The following is a 16,429-nucleotide window of genomic DNA, read 5'->3' on the forward strand; positions in this document are numbered from 1 at the left end:
CGTGCGGTGAGCTACAAACAGAAAAGTTGCATGCTGTGTTCGGTGAATTACAGGGTTAAACCAGCGGTCTGTGGAATCTTTTTAAAAACTATATACAGCATCTGTGTGATTCATTCCAGAAGCTCCTAATCAGTTAGAACACGACACTGGTGACAAGGATCAACAAAAACCAGAATTCAAAACAAATAAAGAGACAACACCAAAAGGAAAAAAAGGCATTCTTTCTAGCTGTTGAATTTTTAGATTGTAAAACATTGCCCATAGAAACAATAGTCTCCCTGCCATGATGTAATCAGCAGTTAGCAGTGAAGAAGTGTGGTGGCAGCCATTCTGAGTATGGTATATTCTGCTGTATCGGACAAGAAAACGTTGTGGCAGCCATTCTGAGTGTGGCATATCCTCTGGTTTGTATCAGATAGCCCGAACATGTCTGTCTTAAGTTAAAAACAAACAAAAAAGCAAAAAAACCCAACAACACACAACAGCATACACAGAACACTGCCCACCAAGGTGCTGTGACAACAAATCTATCCAGAGTCTACCTCATCTCCCATAGCCACATAGTATGCTTTGCTAGACGACAGTCTTAACTTAAAAAAAAAAAAAGTCCCAAATGTCCCTGAATTTCCTGACGATGAATCTCATTCCATTCTCAAAGCTAGATGGGAATACTGGCTTGAAAGGTTAAAAAAATCTATTTTTTCCAGTGAAGGATGATTACTCTACCACTAAACATGCTCTGCTCCTACACTTTGCAGGAAGCGAGGTGCACCATAATTTTAAAACATTGTCAACACTAGTTATAGCAAGGACCCTAAATGCCTATTCGAGACCCTAAATGATACTTATCAGAATACTGGACACTGCTCAAGTGAATGAGATATCCTAAATACATGCTCAACATATAGAGCAAAGAAACCTGACAACAAGTACAGAGTCAGCACATGCACTCCACACTAAGAACTCAATCAGGAATTGTGTGTGGCATTCTCAAGACAGTAACCAACCATGGAAAATTCAGGTTCCAGCCACAAAGATGATAAATGTAAAATGCTACAAATGTGGAAGCTCTATATCCACACCAAGGTGATTGCCCAGCAAAAGAGATTCTTGTCATAGCAGTGGAAAACAAAACTGCTAAGCAAAAGTCTGTAGATATAGTATTCCCCCAAAGGTCAAGCTAAATATCCAACAAAGACATCAAGATTGAGTGAACGTGCTTGAAGCTGACACCTCAGAAGATGTTGGCTTTTATGTCTTCACAGTATTCCCCCAAAAAACAAAGTCTTCCGAGCACATTGGGTGAAAGTGATCATGAAATGATAGAGTTCATGATTCTAAGGAATGGTAGGAGGGAGAACAGCAAAATAAAGACAATGGATTTCAATAAGGCAGACTTTAGCAAACTCAGGGAGCTGGTACGTAAGCTCCCATCGGAAGCAAATCTAAGGGGAAAAATAATAGAAGAGACATTATTTAGGGCACAAGAAGAAACTATCCATCTGCGTAGGAAAGATAGGAAGTATGGCAAGAGATCACCCTGGCTTAACCAGGAGATCTGCAATGATCTAAAAATCAAAAAAGAGTCCTACAAAAAGTGGAAACTAGTTAAATTACAAAGGATGAATATAAACAAATAACAAAAGTATGTAAGGACAAAATTAGAAAGGCCAAGGAACAAAATGAGATCAAACTAGCTAGAGACATAAAGGGTAACAAGAAAACATTCTACAAATACATTAGAAGCAAGAGGAAGACCAAGGACAGGGTAGGCCTGTTACTCAATGAGGAAAAAAAAATAATAACAGAAAATGTGGAAATGGCAGAGTGCATAATGACTTCTTTGTTTTGGTTTTCACCAAGAGGTTTGGTGGTGATTGGACATCTAACGTAGTGAATGCCAGTGAAAATGAGGTAGGATCAAAAGAGGCTAAAATAGAGAAAGAACAAGTTAAAAATTACTTGGACAAATTAGATGTCTTCAAGTCACCAGGGCCTGATGAAATGCATCCTAGAATACTCAAGGAGCTGACTGGGGAGATATCTGAGCCATTAGTGAATATCTTTGAGAAGTCATGGAAGACGGGAGAGATTTCAGGAGACTGGAAAAGGGCATATATAGTGCCAATCTATTAAAAGGGAAATAAGGACAACCCAGGGAATTACAGACCAGTCAGCTTAACTTCTGCACCCAGAAAGATAATGGAGCAAATAATTAAGCAATCAATTTGCAAACATCTAGAAGATAATAAGGTGATAAGTAACAGTCAGAATGGATTTGTCAAAAACAAATGTCAAATCAACCTGATAGCTTTCTTTGACAGGCTAACAAGCCTTGTGGATAGGGTGGGCAAGCAGTAGATGTAGTATATCTTGACTTTAGTAAAGCTTTTGATACTGTCTTGCATGATCTTCTCATACATAAACTAGGGAAATGCAAACTAGATGGAGCTACTATAAAGTGGGTGCAAAACTGGTTGGAAAACCATTCCCAGAGAATGGTTATCAGTGGTTCACAGTCATGCTGGAAAGGTCTATCAAGTGGGGTCCCACAGGGATCAGTTATGGGTCCAGTTTGTTCAATATCTTCATCAATGATTTAGATAATGGCATAGAGAGAACACTAAAAGTTTGCAGATGATATGAAGCTGGGAGGGGTTGCAAGTGCTTTGGAGAATAGGATTAAAATTCAAGATGATCAGGACAAAATTGGAGAAATGGTCTGAAGTAAATAGGATGAAATTCAATAAGGACAAATGCAGTACTCCATTTAGGAAGGAACAATCAGTTGCACACATACCAAATGGGAAATGACTGCCTAGGAAGGAGTACTGTGGAAAGGGATCTGGAGATCATAGTGGACCACAAGCTAAATATGAGTCAACAGTGTAATGCAGTTGTAAAAAAAGTGAACATCATTCTGGGATGTATTAGCAGGAGTGTTGTAAGCAAGACACGAGAAGTAATTCTTCTGTTCTACTCTGCTCTGATTAGGCCTCATCTGGGTGCCACATTTCAGGAAGAATGTGGACAAATTGGAGAGAGTCCACAGAAGAGCAACAAAAATGATTAAAGGTCTAGAAAACATGACTTATGAGGGAAGATTGAAAAAATTGGATTTGTTTAGTCTGGAAAAGAGAAGACTGAGAGGGGACACGTTAACAGTTTTCAAGTATGTAAAAGGTTGTTACAAGGAGGAGGAAGAAAAATTGTTTTTCTTAACCTCTGAGGATAGGACAAGAAGCAATGGGCTTAAATTGCAGCAAGGGAGGTTTAGGTTGGACATTAGGAAAAACTGTCAGGGTGGTTAAACACTGGAATAAATTGCCTAGGGAGATTGTGAAATCTCCATCATTGGAAACTTTTAAGAGCAGGTTAGACAAACACCTGTCAGGAATGGTCTAGATAATTAGTCCTGCCAGGAGTGCAGGGGACGGGATTAGATGACCTCTCGAGGTCTCTTCCAGTTCTATGATTGTTCAGCCATGACGCCACATCATCAGATAAGGATACAAGACTGAAGTTTTAACTGATCCTCATGCATCCGTGAATATGATGGACAAAGTGTGTCTAAAGCCATATCACAGAAACCATTTTTACATCTGACAGCAGTAAAAGTATGTGCCTATGGAAATCCAGATGCACTGATAATTGGTGGTGTATTCTCAGCTTATTTTAATTTAAGATAGGTCTGTTACCAGTTCAGTGTACCTGGTGACTAATGTCAGAGATACACTGATTAGTTATGCCACAGTAAGTGCACGAGGACCGATTCAGATGATCCAAATGGTGCAGCCTAACAGGCTAAATTAACTCCTCCAGTCTTATAAGGATATGCTCAAACGAATAGGAAATTTGAAGGGAAAGCAAATGAAAATTACACTTTGATGACATGGTTCAGCTCGCATCTCTACCATACAGATGTATTATTTTCCATGTCAGAAAACTAATGGAAGAAGAATTAGCACACCTAGAAGATCTTGACATCCGTGAGCAAGTGGAAGGCCCCACAGCAGGGGTCTCCCCTATAGTAGTGGCCCAGAAACCAAAGCGACCAGGCAAAATCTGAATTTGTGTGGACATGTGTTTACTCAATTGAGCTATCAAGCATGAGTGACACATCACCCATACTGTAGGTGACACTAATGCAGATCTGAAGGGAGCAACTTGAGCTCCACCCTGAGTCAAGGTACATAACAACCTTCATGACACACGTGGGTCTACACCGCTATAAATGACTCACTTTTGGCATTTCTTCAGCTGCAGAAATATTTCAAAACACCATATGTGAGGTACTAGCTGGAATCTCTGGAGTTCTTAACATGAGTGATGACATTAGTATTTGGCACTGCATCTGAAGAGCACGACACTCAACTAGCAGCTGTTTTTGAATGACTGCAGGAGCAGAATTTCATGTTAAACCCAGATAAATGTGAGTACAATAAACCCACATTTGAATTTTTGGATATACAATCTCCAAAGATGGCATCTCAGTGGATCCCAAGAAAGTGAAGGACATTCCTCATGCCACAGTGCCAGGAACCCCACTGAAGTTCATAGCCTGCTAGGGCTTGCAAATTACTGTGGCAGATTCATTCCAAGCTTCGCAACTATTGCGCAGCTTCTGAGAGATTTAACCAGGAAAGATCAAATATGGGTTTGATCAGATGAACATCAAAATGCATTTGAGAAATTAATGAAATCCCTTACGTGTGATATAGTCGTGTCATATTTTTATTCCACAAAAAGAACTGAACTTTTAGTAGATGCCAGATCTGTTGGATTAGGAGCAGTCCTCCAGGTTGACCAATGTAGTCAAATTTACACCATTGCTTATGCCAGCATGGCTCTTTCACTCTTTGAACAATAGTACTCTCTAACAGAAAGAGAAGTTCTTGCTGTAGCATGGGGATGTTCCCGTTATCATTTAGACATTTATGCTGCATGCTGTGTTCCCACAGACTTAAACCAGTGATCTGTAGAATCTTACTTTAAAACTACATACAGCATCTGCGCGATTCATTCCAGAAGCTCCTAATCAGTCAGGACACAACACCAACCTTACCAATTCTTCCTGAGTGTACAGCTAATCCTTGAAGAAGGCAATACCCAAACACCAGAAAAGCTACTTGGCATTATTAATATTCCAATGCAGTTGCTTTGATTAGTTTGACAGATGTTGCTTTATGTTTGATTTGAACTGAACCCATATTTTTTCACTATAAAAAAACCAGCTCAGTCTTGTGTTGTTAATGGATAGACTGCAGTATGGGACTCATAAGAGACTTTATTTACATTTCTAGCTGAACAACATATTTTAGATACCTTTAATGGGAAGAATTGATTTTTCTCTCTACAAAAGGGACTTAATCAATTTTGCTTCTGGAAATGTTTTATTCAACAATAGCTGAGTTTCCTTGTGTACAAATCCATCAAAGCAGAGACTTATTAGTACAGAGAAGTTTTATGTGCTCAGGTAAAAATGCAGGTTTTACTATTGGAATGGAAGCTGATTGATTTTTTGAAATATTAAAAGAGTTTATCATAATACAAACGAAAAACTTAAACACAAGTTCACTGCAAGCTTTAGCTAGACATGATTTGTAGAGTCCTGCAAATCTGCAGACCATGTTTGCAGATCGTGGATCGGATGCGGATACAAATTTTGTATCCGCGCAGGGCTCTAATGATTTGGGCTGATTTTGCTAGGAAGTGTTTGCTGCTGCACGTGTCTGAAAACTGAAGACTTTAATAAAAATTGCAAATATTTGCAGTTCTTCTTCAATTCAGGTATTTTAGGGGCATCTTATGATACCCTTTTTCATAGACTACCGGAGTAGGTACTGGGAGGCCTGGATTCTATTCCTGACTCAGTCACTGGCCTACTTGGTGACCATTGGCAAATCACTTCACCTTTCTGTGCCTCATTTTCCCCATCTATATAATAGGAATAATGATATTTGCTTCCTTTGTAAAGCATTTTGAGGTCTACTGGTGAAAAGTGCTCTATAAGAGCTAGGAGTAACTATTTATGCTACCCCAATATTTATGCTGCTTCCTGAGTAGTCCCCTACATTCCAATGGAAGTACTCACAGAGTAAAGTACTACTCATTGTAACGGTGGCAGAAACTGGACCATAGACTCTGGAAAATACTTTGGGTCAGATTGCAATTCCCTTACTCAGTTTGGTGAGCAATTTATCAAATGTGTAGCCCAGCCAATTTCAGTTCAGTGGAACTGCTCAGAATACTTATGCTGAGTAGCATCTTTAAAGGTGGAAGAATCTTCCCAGAAGTGAGCAGAAAATTATATGCACCTTTGCAGATTCAAGGTATTAAAAATTTTAGTTGTATTTTTCCAATCGTCACATTGAAAATCAAATAAAAATGTGCATTATTTGACTGTGTCCAGAAAACAAGTATCACATTTATATATTTGTAAAAAAAAAAAAAAAAAATTAACCAGATTCTTTTCAAAGACAAGACTTCTGTCTTGCCTTTTTTTTATTAAAAGGATGCAAATTAATAACATCCACTGTTTCAGACAGGAATAAGAGATGGCTCACGTCATTGCAGTCTGCAGTGTTTCCGACCTTGGAGCACTTATGCCCAGAAAATAAAGAGTTCCATTTAATAGCATGCATTATGAGAAGTCCTTCAAATATAAAAAGGAGACCAGAGTTAGATGAACAGCCCTTTAAGAGCAGTAGAAGTGAACTTAGTATTTGTTTCTCGCTAAAAAGCTTTCTAGGTCTTTAAGCTGATGGATTGTCATCTATAAATACACCGACTTCCTTAACGCTTAATTGCCATGGGATGTACAAAATGGGGCAAATGTAACCCTAGTGCCATTCTCCTGAGGTCAGAGTTACACCAGGGATTAGTGGTATGGTGTCTATTGCAGTAGTAGCCAGGAACCCCAGTCAAGGACCACGGCCCAATCATTTTATGAGATTGATAGGTGTGAACTCAGCCTTCAACTAATGTAACTGTAAGGATAAATACCTACCCGATAAAGGATAAACAAAACCCGAACCCACCCAATACTGGAGCTTTTGCTGAGTATTGTTTTGGGTAGGTGGGGACGGGGGGAGGGATGGAGGTGCAGAACATACAAAAACTGGGAGAATCATAGCTCGAAGGAGCAGCTGAAAGCACAGTGTCTAGAAGAAACCTGGGGAAAGGTTTTTGGGTCAAGAGTGCAGGCTGATAAGAGTGTTCTTGGGGCTGTGAGCAAAAGAAGCTCTTTGCTGCTATTTGATTCCTTCTTCATTCAGAGAAACAGGACTTTGCATTCTTTGTAAGTAAATTAAACTACACCAAAGAATTATTTATCACCAATTTCTACTCCCAACTGGAATATTCTCAGGGTTCCAAACTTTGACTAACCACTTGGATGAAAAAGGGGAAACAATACAAACAAGTAACAAAGACAGTCCCTGCTCCAATTTGAATCTAAATCAAGATGTGGCACTCCTATTTGTTTTTTTTTGGTAGAGTAAAAGCTGCAGGTTAGGGCCCTACAATCATGCCTGGGCAAGCCATACAAATTATTGGAAGCAATGTTACAAGGCATGACCCATGTTACATGTCAGTGTGCTTCTGTTTGTGCTGGGCTTAAGTGTCTTTTGCTTCCAGTGAAATCACGGACATAACTCCCATTGACTTGAGTAGTATGGGGATCATGCATTAAATAGAGGTGTGAAGGAAGAATGTTACTGAAAATAATCCTTTTAACCAGATGTGTTTGGCAGCATGGAGAGAAAACAACACTATTATATGCAGTTTCAGCAAAGGGAAGAAACCACAGCAAAGACAAAAAATTAATGTTACAATTTTTTTATTTTACAGCTGTACAGAACACTATTACTATTATAATAAGGCATCAGATGCACTACTGAATAGCTCACAATAACTGTAACATTGTCTTTAGCAGTTCAAAATGCAGATTTACAAAATTAAATCAGTTACTTTCCTGTTTGGTAACACTGGTTATTACAGACAGTTTTTTAAAAGGATTATCAAGATTAAAAACGGTAAACATATTAAAAACAGCAACAACCCAACAGAGGTTCCTAGGAGAGATTTTAAAATTAATTCTTCTGTCTGTAGAGGATGGCAGTGAGACAGTAAAGCTGGTTGTCTGTGGAAAAACAGATAGGGTTACCAAAACTTACAATGGAACTAAGGATCATTTTGTGTTAGTCCTTTCTTTGGTGATAGTCTAAGGGGTGGAGGGAAGAGGGGTTATTCAGTTTCCAAATGTTTAGTATTAGTTACAAGTCTGTAACTGATGGGCTAAAAAACCATCAAGAGACTTTTTTAATGGCCATTTAATGTTTTAATGAGTTCTGTGTTAATCACCTTTTAGACTTTCAGGGTTAGATCGTGGTCTGGACCACACACACCCACGCAGGGAACTAAGGGAAAGAAAGAATTCCTTAATGCCTTAAACAGGCTACTTGGATCTGGGCATGCAGGAGTAAGCAGGTAGGTGGGGAGTAACTTGGACTAGGCAGAGTCTTGGCTCCACTCCGCAGCTGGCCAGCGCAGCTGAGGTGTCACGAGGTGAAGCAGGAGAGCAGGCATCATAATTTCTTGCTGGTATAGGCCAGGAGTGAATTATTACCCTCTTAGGGCATGTCCATACTACATCTGGGTGGTGACTGCTGGACATACTATACAAGCTCACCCGGGACCCTGGATACGTATTCAGGCGTCGAGCCCACAATGAAGTCTGTGCTGACATGGCTTCTCTTCTGTTGGTATCAGAGATAGCTAAATTAAAGCTAGCTCAAGTATGCTTACGTACGCTGCAGTCACACCTCTAACTGCAGGGTCGACGTACCCTTAGAGTGAGGAGGCAGCAAGGAGGATACTGTCTGAGTCCAATCCTTCCCAAATTTACCAATACCCTTTGCTCAGGCCTGCACCTAAGATCCAGCCCTAACCAATTTGGCCCTCAGGAAAAGTGCCAGATTTACATTCCTGAAGAATGAAGTTTTCTGTCAATCCCTACATTAGGTACAGCACGGGCAACAAGAGAGCAAGCTTCCCCCATGCTGCTTCATCAATGTGCTTCAAATCAGACCAGGAGAAATCCCTTCTGTCTGTAATGAGGTGGTAATTCAATCTCCTCTCCCAGCCAATCCTTGGCCCCTCTGCTGAGTCTGCCTGCAAGGGTGCCAATTGTGGTGGCTATTTTTGTGATGCGAGCATTTGTCTACTGGGAACCGTTGGGTCACTACCATACTGTACTGTACTAGAACTAGAAATCTAGAAGTGACAGGCTTCATTTATATCATCACCAACCCCCTCCAGCCTATCTACTTTCAAAATATCTCAATATGGGGTCATGGGAAAGTCTGGATAGTTTTGTTTCCTACCTCCCCCTGCATTTCCTTCTCTGGAAGCCCCCCCTCCCCTTTATACAGTAACACCAAAGCAAAAAAACCACATGGGTTATATTATTTATATTTTCAGATTTCTCCCAATTGCGCGGCGCATACCGAGACCATTTTGTTGGCTTCTCTTTGCCTAAAACATTCATGGAAAACCTGTGGGTTCATTTTAAAATAATTCACTCATGATCTGTGAAATGCTTTTACAAAGTGTCAGAAAACGTCTCACTTAATAATATGCTGACAGTAAAGGGAGCGTTTTCTTTTCTAGTGCTAATAATCTGCAATAAGGCCTGCCATGGTTCTTACAAAAATGTGTGATCTTTACAGCCTCAAAAATTGCTGATCTTTTTCAGATCCTTCTGCCGTTATAATATGCACTCCAAGTTTACACATATGTATAGTTAACAAATAAATTTAAAAATATCCATCCAAGCTCAAAATTTACAGCTTCTGTTTTAGACTTTTTAACTGTAAGATTGAAAAGTCAGAGTGCAGCACTTCCAGTTGGACTCCTCTCCAGTCTAAGGGCTCTCATCAGACTCATCAGTGTGACATGCTATATTGGCTAGCATCAATGGGCAAAACAGGCTTCTTCACCCTATCAACATCTATGGACAAACAACAGTAGAAGAAATCTGGTTAGGCTCTGCCTGCTCAGGCTTCTCAATAAGGGCCACATCATGTCCTCAGAAGCTCACTCAGCAGCATAAGGGGGAGTAGTAATTCTCCACCCATCATCCCTGTGAGGCTTCACTGGTCCTCGGGTCTGGACATGTAGGGGTAAGTGAGCCCTGTGGGCCCACACTACTCCCATGGCAATCCCTAAGCAGCAGGGCCGGGGCGGACAGAACGCCACACCTCCAACTATCACTGTGAGTCAGCACCGTTTGGGTAGTTATCTGCTACTAGTATGGGTTATTGCAGATTGGAGCAAGAGGTGGGCAGGGGAAGAATCCTCCTTCTATGTCTTATAATTCTCAGTGACTCCGTTTACCATTCTGCCCGATTCCAATGGGCCAAAACAGCTTCTACCTCCATGTAAGGAGAGTTATTTTTGATTTTAGAAAATTAATCCTGATAAGAACTGGATTAATGATGGCACATCCACATGGCTGTAGGAATGCAAGCTCCTCAAACACACACACTCCTCCCTTCGTGCATTCGTTACAATTGCTCTGATAAGTGCCAAGCAATGAATGAGGGATAAGTCTACACTGCATGCTAAGTCTGGGTCTGTGGGACATAAGCTTGTTGACTCAGTGTTTCCAGGCCCATATTTGAGAATCCAAGCTACATTGTAAACCTGGATTTACAGTTGTTAGACTGGGTCTCAGAGCCGTTCTAATGCAGCCAGCCAGCACTACGCAGATCTTCTGACTCAGGCTTGACATGTGTCCACACTGCAAAATAACAGGACTTGGACCCGAGTCACAGTGGGACTTGGGCGCTCACCCACCTCCTACCAGGGTCCTAGGACTGGTGTCCTGAGTACTTGCTGACCCAAGCCAGACAGATTTGGGTGGAAGGACTTGGGCTCAACCCTGAGTCAGAGCCTGGGCTTAGTGTGCAGTGTAGACAAACCTTAGAAAGGCAGTCTGCATGGCTTGAGACTTGAAATGCCACCTCTCTACAGGGCCAACATTAAAACACCGGTACAACATGACATTCCTTACAGATATGCAATATGCAAACAGTGGAAGATAGGAATGTGTTCTAATCCTTCTGGGTGCTACATCAGTGGACACCTTGGAAATTCAAATAGATTCCTTAGGCTGTCCAAATCTATTAGCTGCATAAATGCTGCCCTATTTTTATGAGGGGAATCCCAGAGCAAGCACATAGGACTATCTGAACCACAAAGGAGTGAATGCCCAACACAAGTCCGGCATTTGTCTTATGAAGTAATCAGCCAGATGGAAAGGCATAATAGGCCAGCTGACAATAGGTTATTCAGTGTTTTCCCTCATTATGCCCTCCCAATACCCACCAAAATAGAGGTGCAAAGGAACAGATTTGCATACCTTTCATATTGAATTAAACCTCCCTCCAATCACATGGGACAGAATTAAAAGAAAGACCATAGAAGACAAGCTGATCCCCAGACATACTTATTCAGAGCCTGAGAAGGCCCATTAGCAGAGCACAGTTCAAGTGTATTATCCCCCTTTCCTGCTTTGAGTCACAAACTGTTGTCAATCTGCTTATAAGAGCACCTTGTGTTTCAAAGCAGATATTTACTTTGAACATGCTCTGCAAAGACAGTGTGGGTTACTCTCCATGTGAGAGCAAAGGGGTGCATTCATAATCTTCACTAGTTATGCAAGACTGAGAATTGACAGCCTGTTGGCCAGACTCCGAGGTGACAATGTAAAATCTTAGACTCCAGAATCAGACAAGGAGGAGCTGATTCTCTGTTACCCTGAACCTGTGGAGGACAGACTGAGTGGTTTAGTGAACAGCATGCTGGAATGGACTTAGGAGACCAGCATTCAATTTCCAGCCCTGTCCCTGCTTTTCTGGGTGACCTTGAGCAAATCATGTCAACGCCCCGTGCCTCAGTTTCCCCATCTGTAAAATAGGGATAATGATATTGCCCTCCTCTGTAAAGCACACTAAGATCTAGGGAGGAAGAGCTCTATAAGAGCTAGGTATTATTACAGTCATTTACACCAGTGCAAAAATCACAAAGTGCAAGGCAATGGAGAATCAGGCCCAAGACAAGAACTATAGCACTCAGAGTGTTGCCAGCTCTCTGGTTATTTTGTCAGGAGTCTCAAGCTATTTGGTGTTTTTCTTCCAGCCCTAGCTCCTGGAGTCAAGTGTTTTCATGAGAATCTCCACTTTCACTCAAAAAAGAAAGTAAGTTTCTGTTCCTCATGTCTGCGGAGAGAAGCTTGAAAATGTGATTTGAAAGCACCCTAAAGGATCAAATCCTAGAAGGCAAATAAAATCCCTCAAATATTTAAAATAAAATCCTCAATTTTTAAACCAATTTCATGATTTTTGGGGGGGGGGGGAGGAAGAGGGCTGATTCATGATTTTTTAATGCTTGGGGCAGGCAATACTGTGGCACTCAAGCTATGAATGTCTATTAAAACTGCAAGGCCAAAATGTCAGGGACAGTGCAAATAGATCCCTTAGCGACTCTTTGGCCAGTGGATCAGCTCATACCTAACCAGTGTATATTAAGAAATCATACTACGGACCAACAACATTTTTCATTTTTTCCTCTCAAAATAAAAGTTACAAAAACACATCTATTTTAGCATTCCATTGAAGATGTTAGACATCCAAGTATATTCCCTCAGCATTTAATCGCTGGCCATTGTGCTACATAGACTTCACTGATAACATCACCTTTCTTTGACCAGCTACTACACTGTATGAAGTCAGTGCCAGGCAGTCTGATTGCTAGGTATCTAACCTTTATTTTCTGACAATTATTTATAGAAGTCTATATTTAAAAAAAAAATCAAGTAGATTGCTGATTGGTGGAGCACAGAACGCTATTGCGCTGACCCATGTAGAATGCAGCCCCCTTTTCTTTTTTCACTGGTTGTGAAAGGTGCAGAGTTGGCAGCCTCAGTGGATTAAAATCTATTTTTCAAGAGAACACAGAGAGCCTCAGCACAAGCACAGCCCTGCAACTTGCTTCAAACCTCTGTTGCAAGAGAGGTTTCCATCTTCATCCTCTTTCAATCTTTGGCTTCTTTGAGACTCCCAACAAGGAGGTCAATTGGTGTCAATTTATGGCAGTTTTTCTACCCCGACATCTGGAACTAGACTTATTTCACAAAGAGCCATCACAAGTTAACTATTTTCAGTCCCTGCCGATCTGGAGTGAAATTGAACTGCTGACGTAGAGGTGAAAGGCCCTTTTTCTCCTATTACCCATGCCCTGAGCTATTCACTCCCCTGCGCCACACCCATACTTCACATTTTTAATAATCATCGCTGATTATACAATTACTTGGAGATAAATTGAATGTTTGTGAATTAAAAGGTGGAGAATTCTAAATTAGACATCTGTGTTTTCAATGAATACATGGTGAACTACTGGTATTTTCTGGGCTTTCATGTCAGGAAAAAAAGGGGTCAGTTTTAAAAAGAAAGTATAAGAGACTGTCACCCTTAATTGCTGGGATTAAATGCAAGATTTGGTCTCTCCCTTAATATATTACCAAGCAGACTGTTAATAATCCTCATGTAGGCTGTAATAATTAACAGCTTTCAAACATGACAGGATGGTAGTGTTTTGTATTGAACTACTAAGAAATTAAATAGGGGGAAATATTTTAAAAACAGGATAAAGGAGATTTGGGGAACCTGGTTATCACAAATTTATTTTTATTCAATGGTTTAAATAAGAAAGTGTCATTGATATTGATTATATTATCCCTAGCAGATTTCCCCTTATAATGCAAACATTCAGTTACAGAGTTTAAGGAAAGACATTTATTGCCAGGCAATTAAACTGCATTACTACCTATCTTTAGCTGAATTTGTTTTCTTTAATAGAACATATTTTCCTGTAGAAATACTGCCTTAAAAATCATGACCATGCTAATTATCTATAGCAAATGCATCTTCTTCTACTAATGATAACTCTAGTGTATTATCATTTGTGCTGGATTTCATTCTAAAATTGAAAGAACCATACAGCTTTGCAGATTCCTGGGAGGATGCAAATCTATTCCTCCTGTACAGCTCCCCTTTCCACATAGACATCATTAATAAACTGGACAGCACCACACCCCCCAGAGTTAAGAGACACAGCCCAGCGATCACACACCTATCCAAGTGAGCCCCGATTCTAGCGCTCTCATTCTCCAGTCGCTCCATCTCCCTGGCTGCTACAGTGTTAGGATCCACAGTCACATCTCTGGGCACCACATAGGAAATGATAACGAGCAAAATCCCACTAACCAGGAACAAGATGGCACTAATGAACCCATAGTCTATAGATTTCCCTGAACCAGCTTCTGATCCAGTATCATCTTCCTCAGAGATCAGGGAGGTAGGATCATGAGCCCAATCGGGTGCGATCTCTGTAGAGGAGCTATGCTGGGCAGGGGGAATCTGGCAGCAACTCTTCACAGGAGAAGGGGCGTTTCTCGTATGCTCCAGATTGACATTTTCATCCCTATAAGTAAACGATGTCTCCAGTTCCTGGGCACAGCAACAGGCTCTCTTCTTTTCTGCTTCCTCTTCTCCATCCAAGTGAGCTGGCTGGCAGCAGGGCTGGGTGCTGCTTGATGCTGCTGCATGCTGCCAGGAGAAAGAGGGGGTAGGAGTGGAGGAAAGGGGTGCCTGGGTGGGACCTGCTGTGGCTGCCCTTTGTGTAGACTTGCAGTGCCTATCACAGCAGAGAGCTGCCACCGCAGCTGCTGTTCTAGCCCCCATATCGTCCCCATCACTCTGCTGTTCATAGGGAGGGGCTTGAAAACTCCAGTCCACATTGTTGCACAGATCTGATCGCCTACCTTTCTTGGTGAGGTACAGAAGCTCCATACAAGCCATCAGAACTCCTCTCTAGCAAGCCACGGCTTCTAATCTAAGCCATGCTTCAGGAAACTCTGTCAATAATACAATCAAGCGTTATCATAGTACATGAGCTGTTGCCTCAAAGCAATCTTCTATCCTCTAACCAATATTTTGCTAGGGATACAGCTTGTTTCAGTTGCTAAATGATTAAACAAATTCCCTCTGACATGTATTTCTTTTCAGTCTGCAAGGGGAAAAATAAACACATCTCATGATGCATTAAGAAACCAATAGGAAAGTAACAAACATCATACATTATTCTTCCTTTCACAACTGTTCAAGCGGAAAATAGCAAATGCGATTGTTTTAATCAAGCATTTAAAACTGCAATCCTCTTGCAGATCCAAAATCTATTAGGGACTCTAATCAACCTTTGACACCACTATCCAATTAAGGCAATAAGCCATCTAAAATAAAAAGGATAATCATAGTTACCACCTATAAAAATGTAAGAGCACAGAGTTATCATTTTATTTATAAAAAGCAAACAACTTTTCTTTTCTTTTTTTTTTTTAAAAGGAAGCCTACATTCAAATTCACAGAGTAATTAGAAAGATACAGGCAAATCCCATGTAGCTCAGTAATCCACGATCTATATTCTCTGGTGGAAATCTGATAATCCCAGGGGGAAAGCAGTGCTTTCCTATAGCAGATCTCCAGTTTGATTAAGAGCATTTGGAATGAAATTATGCCTCAAAGACTGATGACTCAAAGACGGATGTTACTTCTCCATCTACAATTAATTAATTACAAAAAGAAAAAAAAAACTTGAAGCCAAATGCCTGGTTTGTTAAAGAAATGTCTGTTACAGACTAAATATATATAGGTTTTTAAAAAAAATCTCTACTGGACAGTGCTCAATCACGGGGCTTTGCACTGTCCAAGCAGGAATCTGCTGAGTTATAAAACGCAAGCTACATAATCACAAATAGTATTTGGACTCATGTATATTTGGGGGACACAACTGATAAAGGGCTAAAAAGCATCTTTTTAGATGTACTGTCCTTTAGGGTTTTAACTGCCAAGTGCAGACATGATAACCCAGCCCCATTGCACAGGCAGCAGCTTATCTTCCCTGCAGAATGCCCATATTCCCGGCGCACATACCTCTCTCTTATGTTTGCATCCATTTGACAGATGATTGTTGCATTTCCTAGGCTGCTCTATGAAAGTCTAATAGAGAAGCACTTGTAGCCCTCCACACTCCACCGTCCTGCTGCCTCTGCCGGAGGTTGGAGAGGGGGTGGGAGAAGAGGAGAGAGCGTGCCGGCTGGGAGGGGCACCCAAGCTGCCTTCTGGGAGATGTAGTCTTTATACAAAGGGACTATTCTGTCTGCCTGCAGTGAGGCAAGAGAGAGGGTGGGGGAATGGGTTCTGTTCAATTTAAACCACACACTAGCCATTTACTCAGTCCTCCCTGTTTAAGTAACAACAGCAATGAGTCACTTTTCCGCTCCAAAATGTTCCTCTAGCTTTCAGTG

At 40.9% G+C, this 16,429-nt stretch overlaps 1 protein-coding gene across 3 annotated transcripts; it reads right to left on the reverse strand.

Annotated features, from left to right (window-relative positions):
* Nucleotides 1-7,823: 7,823 nt before the first annotated feature.
* Nucleotides 7,824-16,220, reverse strand: TMEM74 (transmembrane protein 74). 3 transcript variants are annotated; one of them, XM_065586025.1, is made up of 3 exons: nt 16,056-16,220; nt 14,197-14,980; nt 7,824-8,759 (listed from the first exon to the last, which is right to left on the reverse strand). In XM_065586025.1, the coding sequence occupies exons 2-3, from the start codon at nt 14,922-14,924 to the stop codon at nt 8,459-8,461; spliced, it is 1,029 nt and encodes a 342-aa protein (XP_065442097.1). In that variant the 5' UTR covers nt 14,925-14,980; nt 16,056-16,220; the 3' UTR covers nt 7,824-8,458. The 3 variants fall into 3 exon arrangements, with proteins under 3 accessions (XP_065442097.1, XP_005287335.1, XP_065442098.1); XM_005287278.5 differs by lacking the exon at nt 7,824-8,759 and having other exon boundaries at nt 13,735-14,980; nt 16,056-16,194; XM_065586026.1 differs by lacking the exon at nt 7,824-8,759 and having other exon boundaries at nt 13,735-15,132; nt 16,056-16,184.
* Nucleotides 16,221-16,429: the final 209 nt, after the last annotated feature.

Source organism: Chrysemys picta, chromosome 2 (assembly GCF_011386835.1).
Source record: "Chrysemys picta bellii isolate R12L10 chromosome 2, ASM1138683v2, whole genome shotgun sequence".
Lineage (NCBI taxonomy): Eukaryota > Metazoa > Chordata > Testudines > Emydidae > Chrysemys > Chrysemys picta.

Bases quoted from the DNA above. Each gene is read 5' to 3' on its own strand.
- TMEM74 (XM_065586025.1), bottom strand. From the start codon at position 14,924: ATGGCTTGTATGGAGCTTCTGTACCTCACCAAGAAAGGTAGGCGATCA. The intron at 8,760-14,196 runs GTGTGTGATCGC...TGATACCAACAG, and splicing joins ATCGGGGCTCACTTGGATAG to AAGAGAAGCCATGTCAGCAC.